At 35.9% G+C, this 14,022-nt stretch overlaps 3 protein-coding genes across 5 annotated transcripts; 2 read left to right on the forward strand and 1 right to left on the reverse strand.

Moving 5' to 3' along the window:
• Window positions 1-2,279: 2,279 nt before the first annotated feature.
• Window positions 2,280-4,942, reverse strand: ppp1r3db (protein phosphatase 1, regulatory subunit 3Db). Its single transcript, XM_051122985.1, has 2 exons — window positions 4,508-4,942; window positions 2,280-4,122 (listed from the first exon to the last, which is right to left on the reverse strand). The coding sequence occupies exon 2, from the start codon at window positions 4,106-4,108 to the stop codon at window positions 3,221-3,223; it is 888 nt and encodes a 295-aa protein (XP_050978942.1). The 5' UTR covers window positions 4,109-4,122; window positions 4,508-4,942; the 3' UTR covers window positions 2,280-3,220.
• A 90-nt stretch (window positions 4,943-5,032) lies between these two features.
• On the forward strand, window positions 5,033-7,595 carry fam217bb (family with sequence similarity 217 member Bb). 2 transcript variants are annotated; one of them, XM_051122978.1, is made up of 4 exons: window positions 5,033-5,496; window positions 5,684-5,750; window positions 5,923-5,990; window positions 6,171-7,595. In XM_051122978.1, the coding sequence occupies exons 1-4, from the start codon at window positions 5,390-5,392 to the stop codon at window positions 7,444-7,446; spliced, it is 1,518 nt and encodes a 505-aa protein (XP_050978935.1). In that variant the 5' UTR covers window positions 5,033-5,389; the 3' UTR covers window positions 7,447-7,595. The 2 variants fall into 2 exon arrangements, with proteins under 2 accessions (XP_050978935.1, XP_050978936.1); XM_051122979.1 differs by having other exon boundaries at window positions 5,437-5,496; window positions 5,688-5,750.
• Window positions 7,596-10,118: 2,523 nt separating this feature from the next.
• pdrg1 (p53 and DNA-damage regulated 1) lies at window positions 10,119-13,474 on the forward strand. Of its 2 annotated transcripts, XR_007828731.1 has the most exons (6): window positions 10,119-10,279; window positions 10,376-10,448; window positions 11,096-11,170; window positions 11,261-11,341; window positions 11,606-11,715; window positions 12,999-13,474. XR_007828731.1 is itself a non-coding variant. In XM_051122995.1 (5 exons), the coding sequence occupies exons 1-5, from the start codon at window positions 10,196-10,198 to the stop codon at window positions 13,079-13,081; spliced, it is 396 nt and encodes a 131-aa protein (XP_050978952.1). In that variant the 5' UTR covers window positions 10,119-10,195; the 3' UTR covers window positions 13,082-13,474. The 2 variants fall into 2 exon arrangements, 1 of the variants encoding a protein (XP_050978952.1); XM_051122995.1 differs by lacking the exon at window positions 11,606-11,715.
• The last annotated feature ends 548 nt before the right edge of the window (window positions 13,475-14,022 follow it).

Consider the following 14,022-nt stretch of genomic DNA (forward strand, 5'->3'; position numbering starts at 1 on the left):
AGAGGGCTTTCTAATTCTAATTGGGCTTTTTAGTATTATGTTCCAGACAACTCAAAGGGAGAACATGACTGCTTGAAAATGACATGAAGTGCATTGTAGCTTTTACAGAATGGCATTCATTGCTCCCTGTGGTGAAGGCAGATTAGCGCCAATGGCACACTTAGACACAAAAACACTGTTTAGTGCAATTTTCCTTTGCAATGTGAAATGTGTAATTTTGAACAGTGGCAATTTCAAGACCTTTAGACTTACCACTCCCAAAAATGACTCAATCTCTATAGTTCATATTAGGAGATCTTGAAACTCATGCTTATACATTTACGTTATTACTGTTGTATACTATACAGGTTTAAATTAGGCCTCTTCACTGCAGGAAAAATCAACCACATGTCTGTCTTGTCATGCAGATAGTTTTATATAATTTGTATAACATACAATGTATAAACGACAAAGCTACCTTTGTGTCAGATCATCACTGGTTATGTAAGAGCATCAGATGTGTTTGCATACATTATTTTACCTATTCCCAGTAGGGTTGTGTTTGCATAAGATCCACAGATCTGCCAGCAGAACAGTGTACATTCAGCATGTTGATAACAGTATTCGCAGCAGGAAAGGTGCAAGGAGTGACTGACACGAAGAGCTTGGAGATTTAATGATAGATGGCTTGTCACAACGTGACCATGTCTTTAAGTTAATGACAAAACCGCAAACTGTAAATGTAATATATGGGATTAGGTTCTCTGAACAAGACACAATGAATCCAGTTTAAAATTGCTCTCATAAATATGACAAGATCTGCATCTAATCTCTTTTATATGGCTATTGCGCTTACAATCTAGTTATTTACATGACAGCCCTGATTATTAATATTAATGAAGGCATTTAAAGCTCATGCATAAGAGATTAGCTCCTTAACTGGGTCAGTCTCCTTTCATCGGAAGAAATGGATGCCTGAGCCACTAAAGCAGCCGGTTAATATTTCTCTGTAAGGCCAATGAAACACAAACAAAGCTGCTGATCCTGCTTGCAGATCCCGTTATTAAATGTCTTTGTACTCAAACTCCTTTTTATCTTGTGGGAAATATCAGAAAACAAACAAATTTGTCATATAATGTCTTGATTAATTTCTGTTTGTATGAAACAAGACAAAACAAAGCAAAGAAAACACTACACTGTGGGATTTTCTACCTCATCTTGTAGGAAATCCTTGTCAGAAAGTCTACAATAGGGTATAAACAAGGAACAAACCAAGATTTGTTTATCTCACAAATTTGTCATACAGTAATTTTAAAAGAAACTGCCCATTATAAGCAATGACTATGGATATATAAAAGGCTGCACATTGTGCAACATTAATATCTAGATAAAAAAGTAAGCCAATAAACTAAGTAAGAAAAGGTATACTAAACAGTTTCATGATAGAAAATTTAGGGTCAAAAATCTTTAGTATGTGAGCTTTTGTACTTCCTCTTAATAGATACATACATAGATGTGTGGAACATGTAAATATACATAAAATATACATAAAATCATGTCCCTTACCATTTATTGTCCCATTGATCCTCCATATTGTTCCACCAGTGTGGAAATCTCAGAAACCCTAAATCATTTGATTTATCCAGTGAGTGTTTCAGATTGTGTACATCAGTTTTTTTTTTTTTGTTTTGTTTTTTGTGTACATCATGTCTTTTTTTTCCCCTAATCAAAGTGGAAGAAGGAGCTTACAAATTTCCTCCTAAAGATTCACAGCACCATCTAGTGTTTGGTCACAGTACTGGTTAAAATCAGAGACGCTCTCTTTTACTATCAACAACCTAGTTTATGATTATCTATTGTTATACATAACGAAAGAAAAAAAAGAGTCATAAATTTTACATTTCACAAGCATATAATTAAAAAAGAAGACAATAACTCTGCATATATTGGTGATGATCCGCATACTTTTGTTTGGTTATTGCAATAGTAAATGCTAGGGTGAATAATCTACATCAAATAGAGCATTTCAGATATGCACCGGAACTGTCAGGTTGTGTGTCAAAGGTGAAGGTGAGCTCATAGTAGTTTTGTTTTTGGTTTAAAGATATTTTTAGACCTGACCTCAAATTTCTATCATGTGCCCTTACAGCTGTACTGAGTCAGAAGCACATTGATTGCCTTCCTCAGATGCCATTAGCAGGAGGTCGGCCTGAAGAAATCTCTGTTGGTGAAAGGTCAAGATGAGTGCTAACGCAAGGAAATAAGAAAAGTATCACTCATATTTATTGTCCTGTAAATAGGCAAACTTCAAAAACATAAATAACCTTGTTTTTCTTTATTTGTTGAGTAACATGCAAGAAAAATTTAATCAGAAAAAAAAAAGATTATATGCAAAAAGTTGCTCATGTAGCTTGTGCTACATGATTCCTTTAAAAATAGTCTAATTCCACATAGCACACCTGGAAAAGATGTTAACAAGGCACAACTGGAAAATTGTACAAAACCTCACTGAATAATTCTAAAGGTTTCCCAGCATGTACTGTAGAACAGATGCAAGAGAATCAATTACAAATTCAGAAAAATAATCTTCTGAACAACAAGACATTAAGACTGCACTGCATAGCTGTAGTCATGACACTATAACGTGTAGTCATAGCACTATAACATGTAGTCATAGCTCTATAATGTGCAATATCTTGGGAGACAGAAAAAGAGACAGCATTGAGATCTAAAGGAATTGAAAGAATGTGCAAGAAGTCTGTTCTATTTTTGAACACACACTTAAAGATCAAAGTCTCCTTCAGCATTAACAATAATGAGGCGGTCTGGTATTGCAGTTGTTTTTGGGTGGTAGCCAGTGCTGAAATCAGTGCCATTTTAGGATAACTTCCATTAGTGTGACTTATTAAAATGTGTATAAATGATCCTTAGGATAAACACAATTTGTAAAGGCTTTTTATACATTTGTGCTGTGAAAATGTAGGGCTCAGAAAAGCAAAATGAAAGCTTCTGAGTTTTTTCAGAAGCTTCAATGCAGCAGTCCCGAGTGGGCTAAAATTTCACCACAGTCCTGTTAAAAACTCCAGTCTCCAGTTATGCCCTTGTTTTATGTTGCATTCATTTGATTTGAAGATCCAATACTATTTAATTTGAAATATAAACAAAATCAGAAGAAATCAGGATGGAAGCAAACACTGTATGTGTATTTCACAGCACTGTATATGCAATCTCTAGTGGAGAGTCAAATGAAATGCACCAGGCTATCTTCACACTCTCTGGGGACCGTCAATTTGTATGTCTGGCAGGTCACTTTATAATTACATCCACCATTGTTGTCCCAGTACTCAGATCCTCTGACCCGGTAGCAGATGGCAAATTGTAGCATGGCACCTGGTTGCATAATGAAAGGTGGGACAGGCAGGTGAAAACGAAACACGTCTGACTCTGGATCACGCCCATCTCTGTGAATGGTGGACATCCAGCTCGCTTTACTCTCAGCACTGCTCTTCCAATCTGTAAACGTGTATCGTACCAAAACCTCTTTCTCATAGGCCAAGTTCAACACTTGCACAGTTCCAAAAATTCCCAGCTCAGAGCAAAACACTTGCTCTAGGCAAACTCGCTGCTGGCACAAGCGTTTGAGGAATCCAGACTCGGCACTCATATTGTCAGGGAAGGATGGCTGGAAGTAGGGTAGGGAGAGCTCCAGCTTTTTCCTGGAGGCCAGCTCTGAGCTTGCCAGCAGTCTTGTGATAACGTGGACTGGCACCAGTGGGTCCTCACTGGCTTTGAAGAACTTAACATCTTCCAGTTCCAACCCCAAGGAATCTACAAAGCGGACCTGCATGTTCCTGCAGGTTTTCTCTTCTGAGGAGGATGAGAGGGATTTAGCTCGTCTTCTCATGATGGGTTTTGGCTCTGGCTCACAGGACTGTCTGCGCTGGATGACGGGCTCCTGAGGAGGACCTGGTTTTGGGCTGGGTGGACGTATTGCCACTGGGGTCCTTTGTGAGGGTGGTTTGGGGTTGTAGACGTCTCGAAGATAAAAGGTCTTGGCGGGTCTAGATACTTCACTAAAACCACTTGTGAAATGCAAGGCAGGTCCTGATCCATCCGGACGGGATTCCATTCTCTCTGCACTTTCTATTAGCAATAAAGGAAAAACAAATTGTCAACACACAAAGTAATGTAATACCACACTTGAAAATATGTTTTTGTGACATCCTTTTGTTCTTTTGACAGACATTTTTACAAACCATTAGAAACCATGGACCACTAGTATTTGACCATAAAGTGTCCACAACAATACATTCAGACATTTTAAAATGTTCCATAAAGTGTGCACTAGCTATTCATTTCTTAATATTTTTTTTTTTTCTTCAGTAGCTTGTACTAATATTAACATAAATGACAAAAGAAATCTAAATGCGTAACATTTTATAGCTGTATATAAACAGAAAGCATTTTGTTGACAGTGAGCTTAAGGGTGTTCATTTTTACATCTCTACATCTGGCAACAGATTCTTACCTTACTTTAGGTTGTGAGGAAATAAGTACAACTTACGAAGAACGCCCTCGGAATATGCAGTTAAAACTAATACACAAACAAATTATTAATTTTAAAGTGGAGAAGACCTCCTCACCCCGTGTGGTTGTAATAAAATACGCGGCGATCAAGCGCCTATGACATTTAACTACTCAGCCCATGGGAGGTGTAAGATAGTCTGAACTACCACACCGACGATTATTATTAGACCACCGTATGAGATAAGACATTCTCACGTCCTGTCTGTAAACAATGCATAGCGCTAATATTTAAATTTCAATCGATTTCAGTCTCGATGCCCCAGAGCATTTGTGAATAAACGTCTCGACAGTCGAGAACTGTCTCATTAGTCGACGAATTTGTCTTAAATAGCGTGCTTCGGGTTGTGTTTTTGTGGCGTCGCTCGCTTACAGTGCGCATAGGGTCTCAGACATATTTACAGTATCATGTAGCCTACACTCGGTGAGCCTGTGACATTGTTGACTACATTTCCCACACAACAATGCGCCCTCCAGCATCCACACAGCTGGAATACACGCCTGCGTAAATATCCTCATTTACAAGCTTCAGACAATTAACCCCATATCGATTAGTGTACCTCATGAAACAGAATCAAACAGACCGTCTAATTTGACCGATGCATCTCATTACAGACAGGCTGATCCGGTCGTCGCTGAATTATTTAGGACAGAACGATACAGATGCACCAAGGATTAAAGGGAGCAGTGCGAGAAACAGTCGATTGATCGTGGGAGTAAACCTGACATGAACAAGAAAAAATGGGTATGCCTTCAAATCAAAAGACTCAGTGGAGGCAATACGAGAGAATCCATCCATTCTAGGACATCTAGGCTCCTTTGAGAAATGCCAGTGATGGGAACGGTCTTACAGGAGAGCACTGTGCATAATAGTCAGAATAAGCTGCGTTCGTTTGATAGAACAAAAACTAAAGCTTTGGGACATGCACCAAGGTAAGAATAAATAACATTATTTAAATTAAGGTCACGGTTTATTAACCTGCCCGGTCATCCGTTTGGAAGCAGCTTGGATCTTTAAAATGTTAACCAAATTCTCGCTGCTTTCAATTGGGCTTTACATTTTCCATCATCCATTTATTTCTAAACTGATGTTAACCAACCTCACTTTTTTCACTGAAAGCAAGAAAACCACAAAGGCACCTTTGCATCCACCAGTGAATAATGGCATCAGCCTATCGTCTGAACCTGTGAGTACTCAACAGCAATGGTTTATGTGTGAACTTTATTTAAAAAAAATAATAAAAAAAATAGTAATTATCTAATGCAATGAGAACAATTAAATGGAATATATTTTGAAAATACAAGTATATATTAAGTATATGATGAGAAGTGTAAGCATTGTTTTCCTCATGTCTACAGAACTCTCAGCAGAGGTTAAGAAGGACAAGACCTGACAAAATGTTGATCATGGCAAACCCCACAGACAGGTTAGAAAATATTTTGGAACAAAAAATGATCATTTGAGAGATTTTTTTTTTTTTAAATAATAATAATAATTAATGGTTACAAATAATTACAAGCAGCTCCAGTAAACAATGGTACAAGTACATAATTATTTTTGTAAAAAATGCCAAGACATTTAAAACCTTTTCCTTTGGTTCTTCAAGGCAACACAACACCAAGATCAAATCTCATGCAATATCCAAAAATGGACAGAAGGAGAAACGACAAAGACAAAATAGCCAAGGTGCAAAAGAAAGTAGTGGCAGGGGTAAAAATTCAAGTGTAAGGCCTGTATACCCTCATTCTCATCCTCAAGTTCAGAGAGAAGACTTGTCAGAGTGCAGAACTGAAGATGAGGACTGTACACTACAAAGTAAAGATGGAGAAGAGGACAGTGCCAGTGACCTCTCGGACTCTGAAAGATATTCTGCGCTTCCCACTCAAATCACTCCTCCTGACCTCAACCTTCGTGCAGAAATCATAGATCCGTCTGACTTTCATTCCTTGAGATCATCTTGTCGAGGGCACAACAAGTTCAAAGGCAGCTATCCAGATTTCTTACCACCTCCTTTCAATTCTTGGAGTCTACAGCAGTTAGCAGTGTACTTGAACACAGAAGGCAAGGGCATTCCTCGTCCCAATCCTGTTGGGCAGCTTGAGAGATACTTGGACCGGCTATTGCAATTGGAATGGCATCAGATCCAAACCATCCAAGAAGACAGCAGCAAATCCAACGCTCCACTACCCAAAGGTCGCCATGTGCCTCATTCGTCTTCACATCTCAGTCTTAGCTCTCCTAAATGTATCCTCCAGTGCCAGCGTGCATTCCCTTTGGCATTACTGTCCTCTTTGGCCAGTGCTCCCACCCTTCAGCTTTCAAGCTGTACCTGTCCACACTGCCAGAATCTATATCCAATCTTGAATGGCACATGTCGCTCTTATGCCTACCATCACCACACAAGGCTGAGTCCACTTCTGGAGAAGAAAGGCCAGGCCTCAGCTTTGCCTAAAAGGAGCAGCAGTGAGAGTAGGGCTCATCAGCTAGAGCCCAGACACCGATCTCGTGAGCACAGACTCAGCGACCCTTTGAGCGAGAGTAGCCACCTGAGGCGCATGCAGGCCGTCGGTAATATTCGCAATCCTGTTGGTTCCACATACAGTGTTGACCAAGTTTCTTCTACAGCTACAACAGCCAGCAATGCCAGTATTGGTGGTGTAAAAAAGAGAAGGTCTGGGCAAAGGAGTCATTCCTGTGTGGGTACAAGGGAGGTTGGCTATAGGGCACGAGGACGCAGTGAACAAAGAAAGACCTTTGATAAAACACAACAGGACTCAAAATTATCTTGTGCTGTAAGTTCAGATGGTTTACATAGCTTAAAAGACTCATCGACTAGTCGAGTCAACAAGAGGCAAAAGCATGTTGAATTTGTCACAAAGTAACTTTACTACACACACTGCTGATTTGTACGTATTTTTACGAGGTGGATTATTTTCACGAATTCTTATAACCTCATTCCTACGATTTTGTACGACTTGTCTAGACCCCAGTGACAGGTACGTTTAGGGGCGGAGTTAGGGGTATATCATTTGTACGAATTTATAAGAAATGGGGAACTCATAAAATATGAACGGTTTAGCAAAAAAAAATCACATGAATTCGTACAAGTTTCCTATTTAATACTGTACAGCCGCCTTGTCACAATTCTGTATTGTTAAAGGCGGTGTATAAATAAAGGTGACTTGACTTGACTTGACAAGTGAGGTCGTTTGAATTCGTACAAAATTAGGCACCTCATAAAATATGTACGATTTGCAATGAGATCGGGTTGGGAAGGCACTTAAAATGTGTGAATTTCGATAAGGAAATATAAAAGCAAGTGTCGTATTTTCTGAAAAATGTATCGCAGTAGCATTTAGACAACGGATCTCAACATTACTGTAGTGAATGTATGAAGTAAGTTCATCACATTAATTATGTATACATGATATTACACTAACATTTCACAGAGAGTTTCATAATAATTCATAAATCTTAATTTTTCAACGTATCTGACTGATTGTTTAAAACTCTTACTTTACCTGTAAATGCCACTTGTTTTTTTTTTTTTTTTTTTTTTTTTTTTTCAATGTCATCTAATGCAGTGACATTCTTTTCAGTGTGGTTTAGGTGTCCAAATATTTTTTTGGATTATTGTACATATTCATCTTTAGTTCAGCACTTCTTTCCATACAAAATCATTTTTGCCTCTTTCGCCTCCTTTGTGCTAAAACTTAACTTTAAGTTGTCTTTTAGTTATGCATGCTATACCCCGTGTTTATTTTTATTTAAGTATTATTTTTAGTAATTGTTTAAATAGCTTGTTCTTTATTACTCCATTGTTTGAAATAGCAATACATCTACATTCATTTCTTTGAAGCATCTTTTATCAACAGGTGTGACTGTAATGTTAGGTATTTCTAATGTTAAGTTTAGATTAAAACAGACAATTGTTATTTCTGCATTTGTTCATTTTTTATGTAAGCAGTGTTTGCACAGATGTTTCAGGTGCGGCAGTGTATTTAATGATGAATTGATGGTTTGCTGTTAGCCCTGGTTAACCACTCACACTGGAGCAAATCACTAGAGTTTACAGTAACAAATGATATGTTCGAGCTGAAACTTCATGTATCTGCACACCAATACCCTCAACGTGACTGTCCCAATGAGCACAAGCAATCATCTTACGTTGTATATCTTATTTTTCTCATTCTGTGCCTGATTCATAAGGTGAATGTGATGACCATAAATAAAATTTGTTTTTAAAGCTCTTTACAATCCTCTTGACAAGGGAAGAGTTACTAGGACATGTTTATAATAGCCATATCCAAAGTAATTCCAGATGTTTGAAGGACAGATTCATTTCTTACCAACACTAGCTGCTGTCAGAGTCTTTTGTATGTAAAAATAAATGCCTGTAAGTTATTTTTTTATGAATCAATCATAGAAATTACTTTCAGGCACAAGTCAACTTATTCATTTTCCATTTCAGTTAAAAATATTCATAATTCTTTTACTGGTTACTATAAACACGTATAATACATTACATATTTTCTTTTTAAAGTAAATGACAGATTTAATAAACGGTGTTTTGCTCAAATAATTGCTGTGACAACATGAAAAACTTTAGTCATATTGCTAAATATTTTATTTTAGTGTAATTAGGGTATCACAATATGGTGACAGGCTGTCAAAAGACATAATTTTATTTATCAGTTTATAAAATAATCTAAACAAATATATTTATATAACTGATATAGTTTTATGACATTTATAAATGTATTTGTTTAAAAAAAGAAAAAGTTAAGAAATAATGTTTAATGCAATGTAAAAGGAAAAAAAGTTATTTAAAAATAATAATAATAATCATTTATGATTATTAATAGTCTAAACTGTTATTTTTTTCATAGTGGCTATATGATCCTAGTAACTTTAATAGTTACCCTTGTAATATTATTAATGTTATACCTCTACCTCCTCATTCAAACAACGCATTTTACAGTAATAAAAAGACACAAGTAGGAAATTTAATTTGATCATTTCTGAATAAGGCCAGTATTGATGAATTAGGACTGTATGAAGGCAGACACATTTGTCATCATTTGTTGTTATATATTAATTAATCCACTGGTAACTTAATTTTAAACTTAAATAAAAAAAATAATTCAGTGTGTGTTTTTTTTTTTTTTTTTTTTTTTTTTTTTTTTTTTAGATTAATTAAGATCAATATCGATTAAATTATATCCTGCAGAGAAATTAATTAATACAGATTGTAACAGCATGAGAATAAATGATTATGACAATTTTTTGTATATAGTTAGTTAGTGAACGATCACTTTAACTGCCTAACTCACTAGCAACCGCCCAATCAGCTAGCCTGTCATTGATAAATTGTGCAATTAAATTAGAACATACTTTTGATACTTTAATATCAGTAATTTTAATATTTTTACGTAAGTATTTTTTTTCTCATGAGCCACTTTCAGTTTATAAAAGCATCTTTAAATATAACGACTGGATATTTTACGTTGTGGAACACACAGGGTAGGAACTGTTATATGGCTGCTTGCAGACGGAACTTAAATCAAACAGAACTTGCTTCCGTGATCAGTAGGGCATGTTTTTTCCAGCGCACAATATACAGACTCAAGCATGGACGAGGGAGCACAGCAAATACTGGAGTATTTAACTGAGGTAGAAGTTGCTGCAGAAGATATTCTTAGTGACAAACAACAGGTATCTTTAAATGATAAATGTTGTAAATTGTAGTCAAGCATACAATGAGACAATTCGCCTAAATAGTGTTAATAACATCCGCTTAAATATTGACAGATCGTGGATCTGGATTTGCGGAGAAACAAAAATCGAGAAGCACTCAGCGCTTTACGAAACCATTCCCCAAACGGCAAGTACAAATACTGTGTTGTAATAATTTTAAGATATGTATTACATGAGATCTCATTAATAATGGCTGACTTTTTATTTTATTTTATTTTAATACTTTGCTTTATTGTTGTTATTGCACGCTTTGCTGTTCTTGAATACACTGTACCTTCTGTATTTATATGCTGCTTTATTTTATTAGAGGCGTATTCTTTGGTCAACATATGAATATATTATCCATATGTGTAATGTGTAGGATGAAGATGAGACACTACAGGCAAAATAATTGAAATAGTTGTTGTGAACTGATTCACAAATCATTCTCATTCATAAAGCAATGTTTAAGTTTTTGGCTTATTAACCCTCTTTACCACTGAAATTTTTAAAATGTTGAATTGGGGTGTTTATAAAAGATGTTTACATGTATTCATGTAATTAGTGTCTTTGTTTGCTAAACATTAACTATGTTATTAACTATGTTATGAAAAATAAGAGGCCTATTTTTTATATTTTATAGCTGGGTCCCAGGAGGCGATGCATGAAACCATTTGCATTAACACCTTAATATTTTGCATTTAGAGCATAACATTATTTAAAACATCTACTGAATGCTGATTTAATGCCATTTACTTTGCACACGAAAATAACATTTACTCCAACCTAATTTAGATAATGTGAAGGTGTGTTTTGGAAATATGTTCATCAAATTCCCTCAGGAGAGTACCAGATCCATGATCCTTAAAGGTGAGTGTACTTTCTTCAAGCATATTTTTGTCTAAATAATATTATTCTCTGTGTTTACTTGGCCTCTTGTTGTTATATTGTTCCCAACAGACCAAGACCAGCTTGACAAGGAAATAAGTGAGCTCCGCAAACAGCTAAAAGCAAAAGTAAATCGCCTCAATGACTTGCAAGGTAGAGTCGCTTTATCTGCCTCATTTATATTTTGTCACATATAGACCAATTTGGAGTAGACATCACAGTTACGTCACTTGCAGCTGTGCGTGCATAGTGGTGGCAGAAAAACACTGTTAACAAGTGGAGTGAAACAGATAAAATCCATGGAATAAGAGAAAAAAATGTGCCTTTTTAAAGGAGAAGTCCACTACCAGAACAAAAATTTACAGATAATGTACTCACCCCTTGTCATCCAATATGTTCATGTCTTTCTTTCTTCAGCCATACCAGTCTATTGTATGGAGAAAAATCCTGAAATGTTTCCCTCAAAAAAAACTTAATTTCTTTACGGCTGAAGAAAGAAAGACATGAACATTTTGGATGACAAGGGGGTGAGTACAAAATCTGTAAATCGGAATGCAAATAATTTTTAGAGAATATTGTCGTCAAAGACACACTATGGATGAAAACTGCTATGATTACTTTTAAAGCATAAAATGTCTACGTAATGTTAGATCAGGTCCCCACGCCAGACAATCAGGATCCAGCCCTGGACACCAGATCCCGTCAGAAATATATCAGTCTTTCGGTAACAGGACAACTAGTCAGCAAGCTGTAGTTACCCCAACCCCGCTAACAAGCAGGTTTCTGTCAGTTATGAAGTTGATCGATGAAAGCCAGAAAAGAGCAGAAGCAGGAGACGAAGTGATGATGGTAAAAAAGGTATAACAGAATTTATTGAACAGTTTTAGTTGCGTATGTCTCAATGTTCAAACTTCGTCTGGGGAGTACAGCTCAAAGAACAATGATATATCAAACGGATTCAACATCCCATAAACCTTGAATTTCCATAAACATCCCCGTTATCTATTTCTTAGACCAAACAATTCATGAAACCCCACAATCATGGAACTGAACAATAATGAAAATGCATAAGCAAGGAAAATAATAAGAAATATAAAAACATATAAATGAATAATATATATGAATAAATGATAAATACTTAAATAATCAAATAATTAAATATGAATTATGTGAATGACTAATGATTGTAAAATGATTATGAATAATTATGTAAATAAATGATTATAAATTAAATTAAAAACAAACATAAAATTTAAACACAACACAATAATTTGCATGGAAGGATCTAAGGATCCATCAGTAATATTCACATATTCTGTTCATAGGGGACGCATTGTGTTCGCCCTACAGTTACAGCATGACGTGATATTTAAACCTATTACTATTATTAAGGATTTTGACTTTTTTTCTTGCAAATGCAAGTTTATATCAGGGGAAAAAAGCCAGAGCCTAGGGGAAAAGACAGAATGACGAGTTGTTTTTTCTCGGAATTGCGAGAGAAAGTCCGAATTTTGAAACATAAACGCAAATTTACCTTTTTGTTTTTATTCTTTTATTCCATGGCTCAATAGACTGCTACTTGAAAACTGTCATTTTTTGCAACCAGATAAGCTCCACCCACAAAAAAAATGTTATTGCTGTTTGCAAACACTGAATTGGTCTGTAAACCTTTTCTTTAATTCAGAGTATGTATCTACAGAGTAACCCTATATTTACCACCAATGTCAAAAATATGTTGGGTTGCTGTCATAAATTATTAGTAGATATCAGAGCATCTAATCTTTTCTGTTTTGAACTGTTTCTTGCACAGGTAAGCCTGAACTCAGGGGATACAACCTTTCTCCTCTGAGCAGTGATGAGGTTAAAGCAATTAACAGCCTCCTTAAGAAATAATGTTGAACCTGAGGACTGCTTTGAACCTTAACTTAACATTTGGACTGGAGTGTTACCTGTGCGTTGGAGCACTGAATTGTCTGCAAGCAGTTGGTGACTTTGCAAACTTTTTGGTTGACTTTTGGTGACTGTCTCACACAATCCGTCTGTTCATAGAGTAGCTGTTGAAGAGAGTAAGCCAAAAGGCCACTACCACAATATACAGCCTGTATTTTGTTACTTTCACAGGTTCTGTTCTAAATGGCAGGCAAACAAAATTGTTGAACTTTTGAATTCAATAAAGTGTCTGTCAAAGTCTGAAAACAAATTTCTGCAATAATTATGTGTGATTTATATGCTGTCAATTAAAAATGCATTGTTTCTGCTCAATAAATTAAATGTTTCATCACTGATTTTTCACTATAAATGTGTTGTGCCTTTTCCCATTGTTTCCTCATGCTGCAAACAAGGGGTAAATATTACACTGACCACTTAAAAAGTACTTTTTTTTATCAGCAGATAATCTTTGTCCTATAGTTTGTTGTGATATGAAAGAGAAGGCATGGGAGTGGACATGGAATTTGAAAGGAAAGGTTCTTGGAAAACCATCTTAATGATCCATACAATCAGTTCTATAGAGAAACTAACCAATGTAGTCCAAATACTTGGTTTACTAACCAGTTAAATTGCTATGCAATAATTGCAAATAGTAATGATAAATCATATTAAACTTCCCTTGTACCTATTCATGCTGACTATTTCTGCTTGGAAGGAAAATAGTTTCAACCCTGTCAAGTTCTCTGACTCTAGGTGGCAGTGTTTCTTTATTTGTAGTTTATGTGTTGTTGTTGCAGTGTACTTTCGTTCACAGTAATCATTTAATAGACAGATGGTCACTGTAAAACTCCACTCCATTGTTTTGAGATGATCTAAAATAAGCAGAATGAGACTTTGAATGAAAA

This window comes from Labeo rohita, chromosome 11 (assembly GCF_022985175.1).
Source record: "Labeo rohita strain BAU-BD-2019 chromosome 11, IGBB_LRoh.1.0, whole genome shotgun sequence".
NCBI lineage: Eukaryota > Metazoa > Chordata > Actinopteri > Cypriniformes > Cyprinidae > Labeo > Labeo rohita.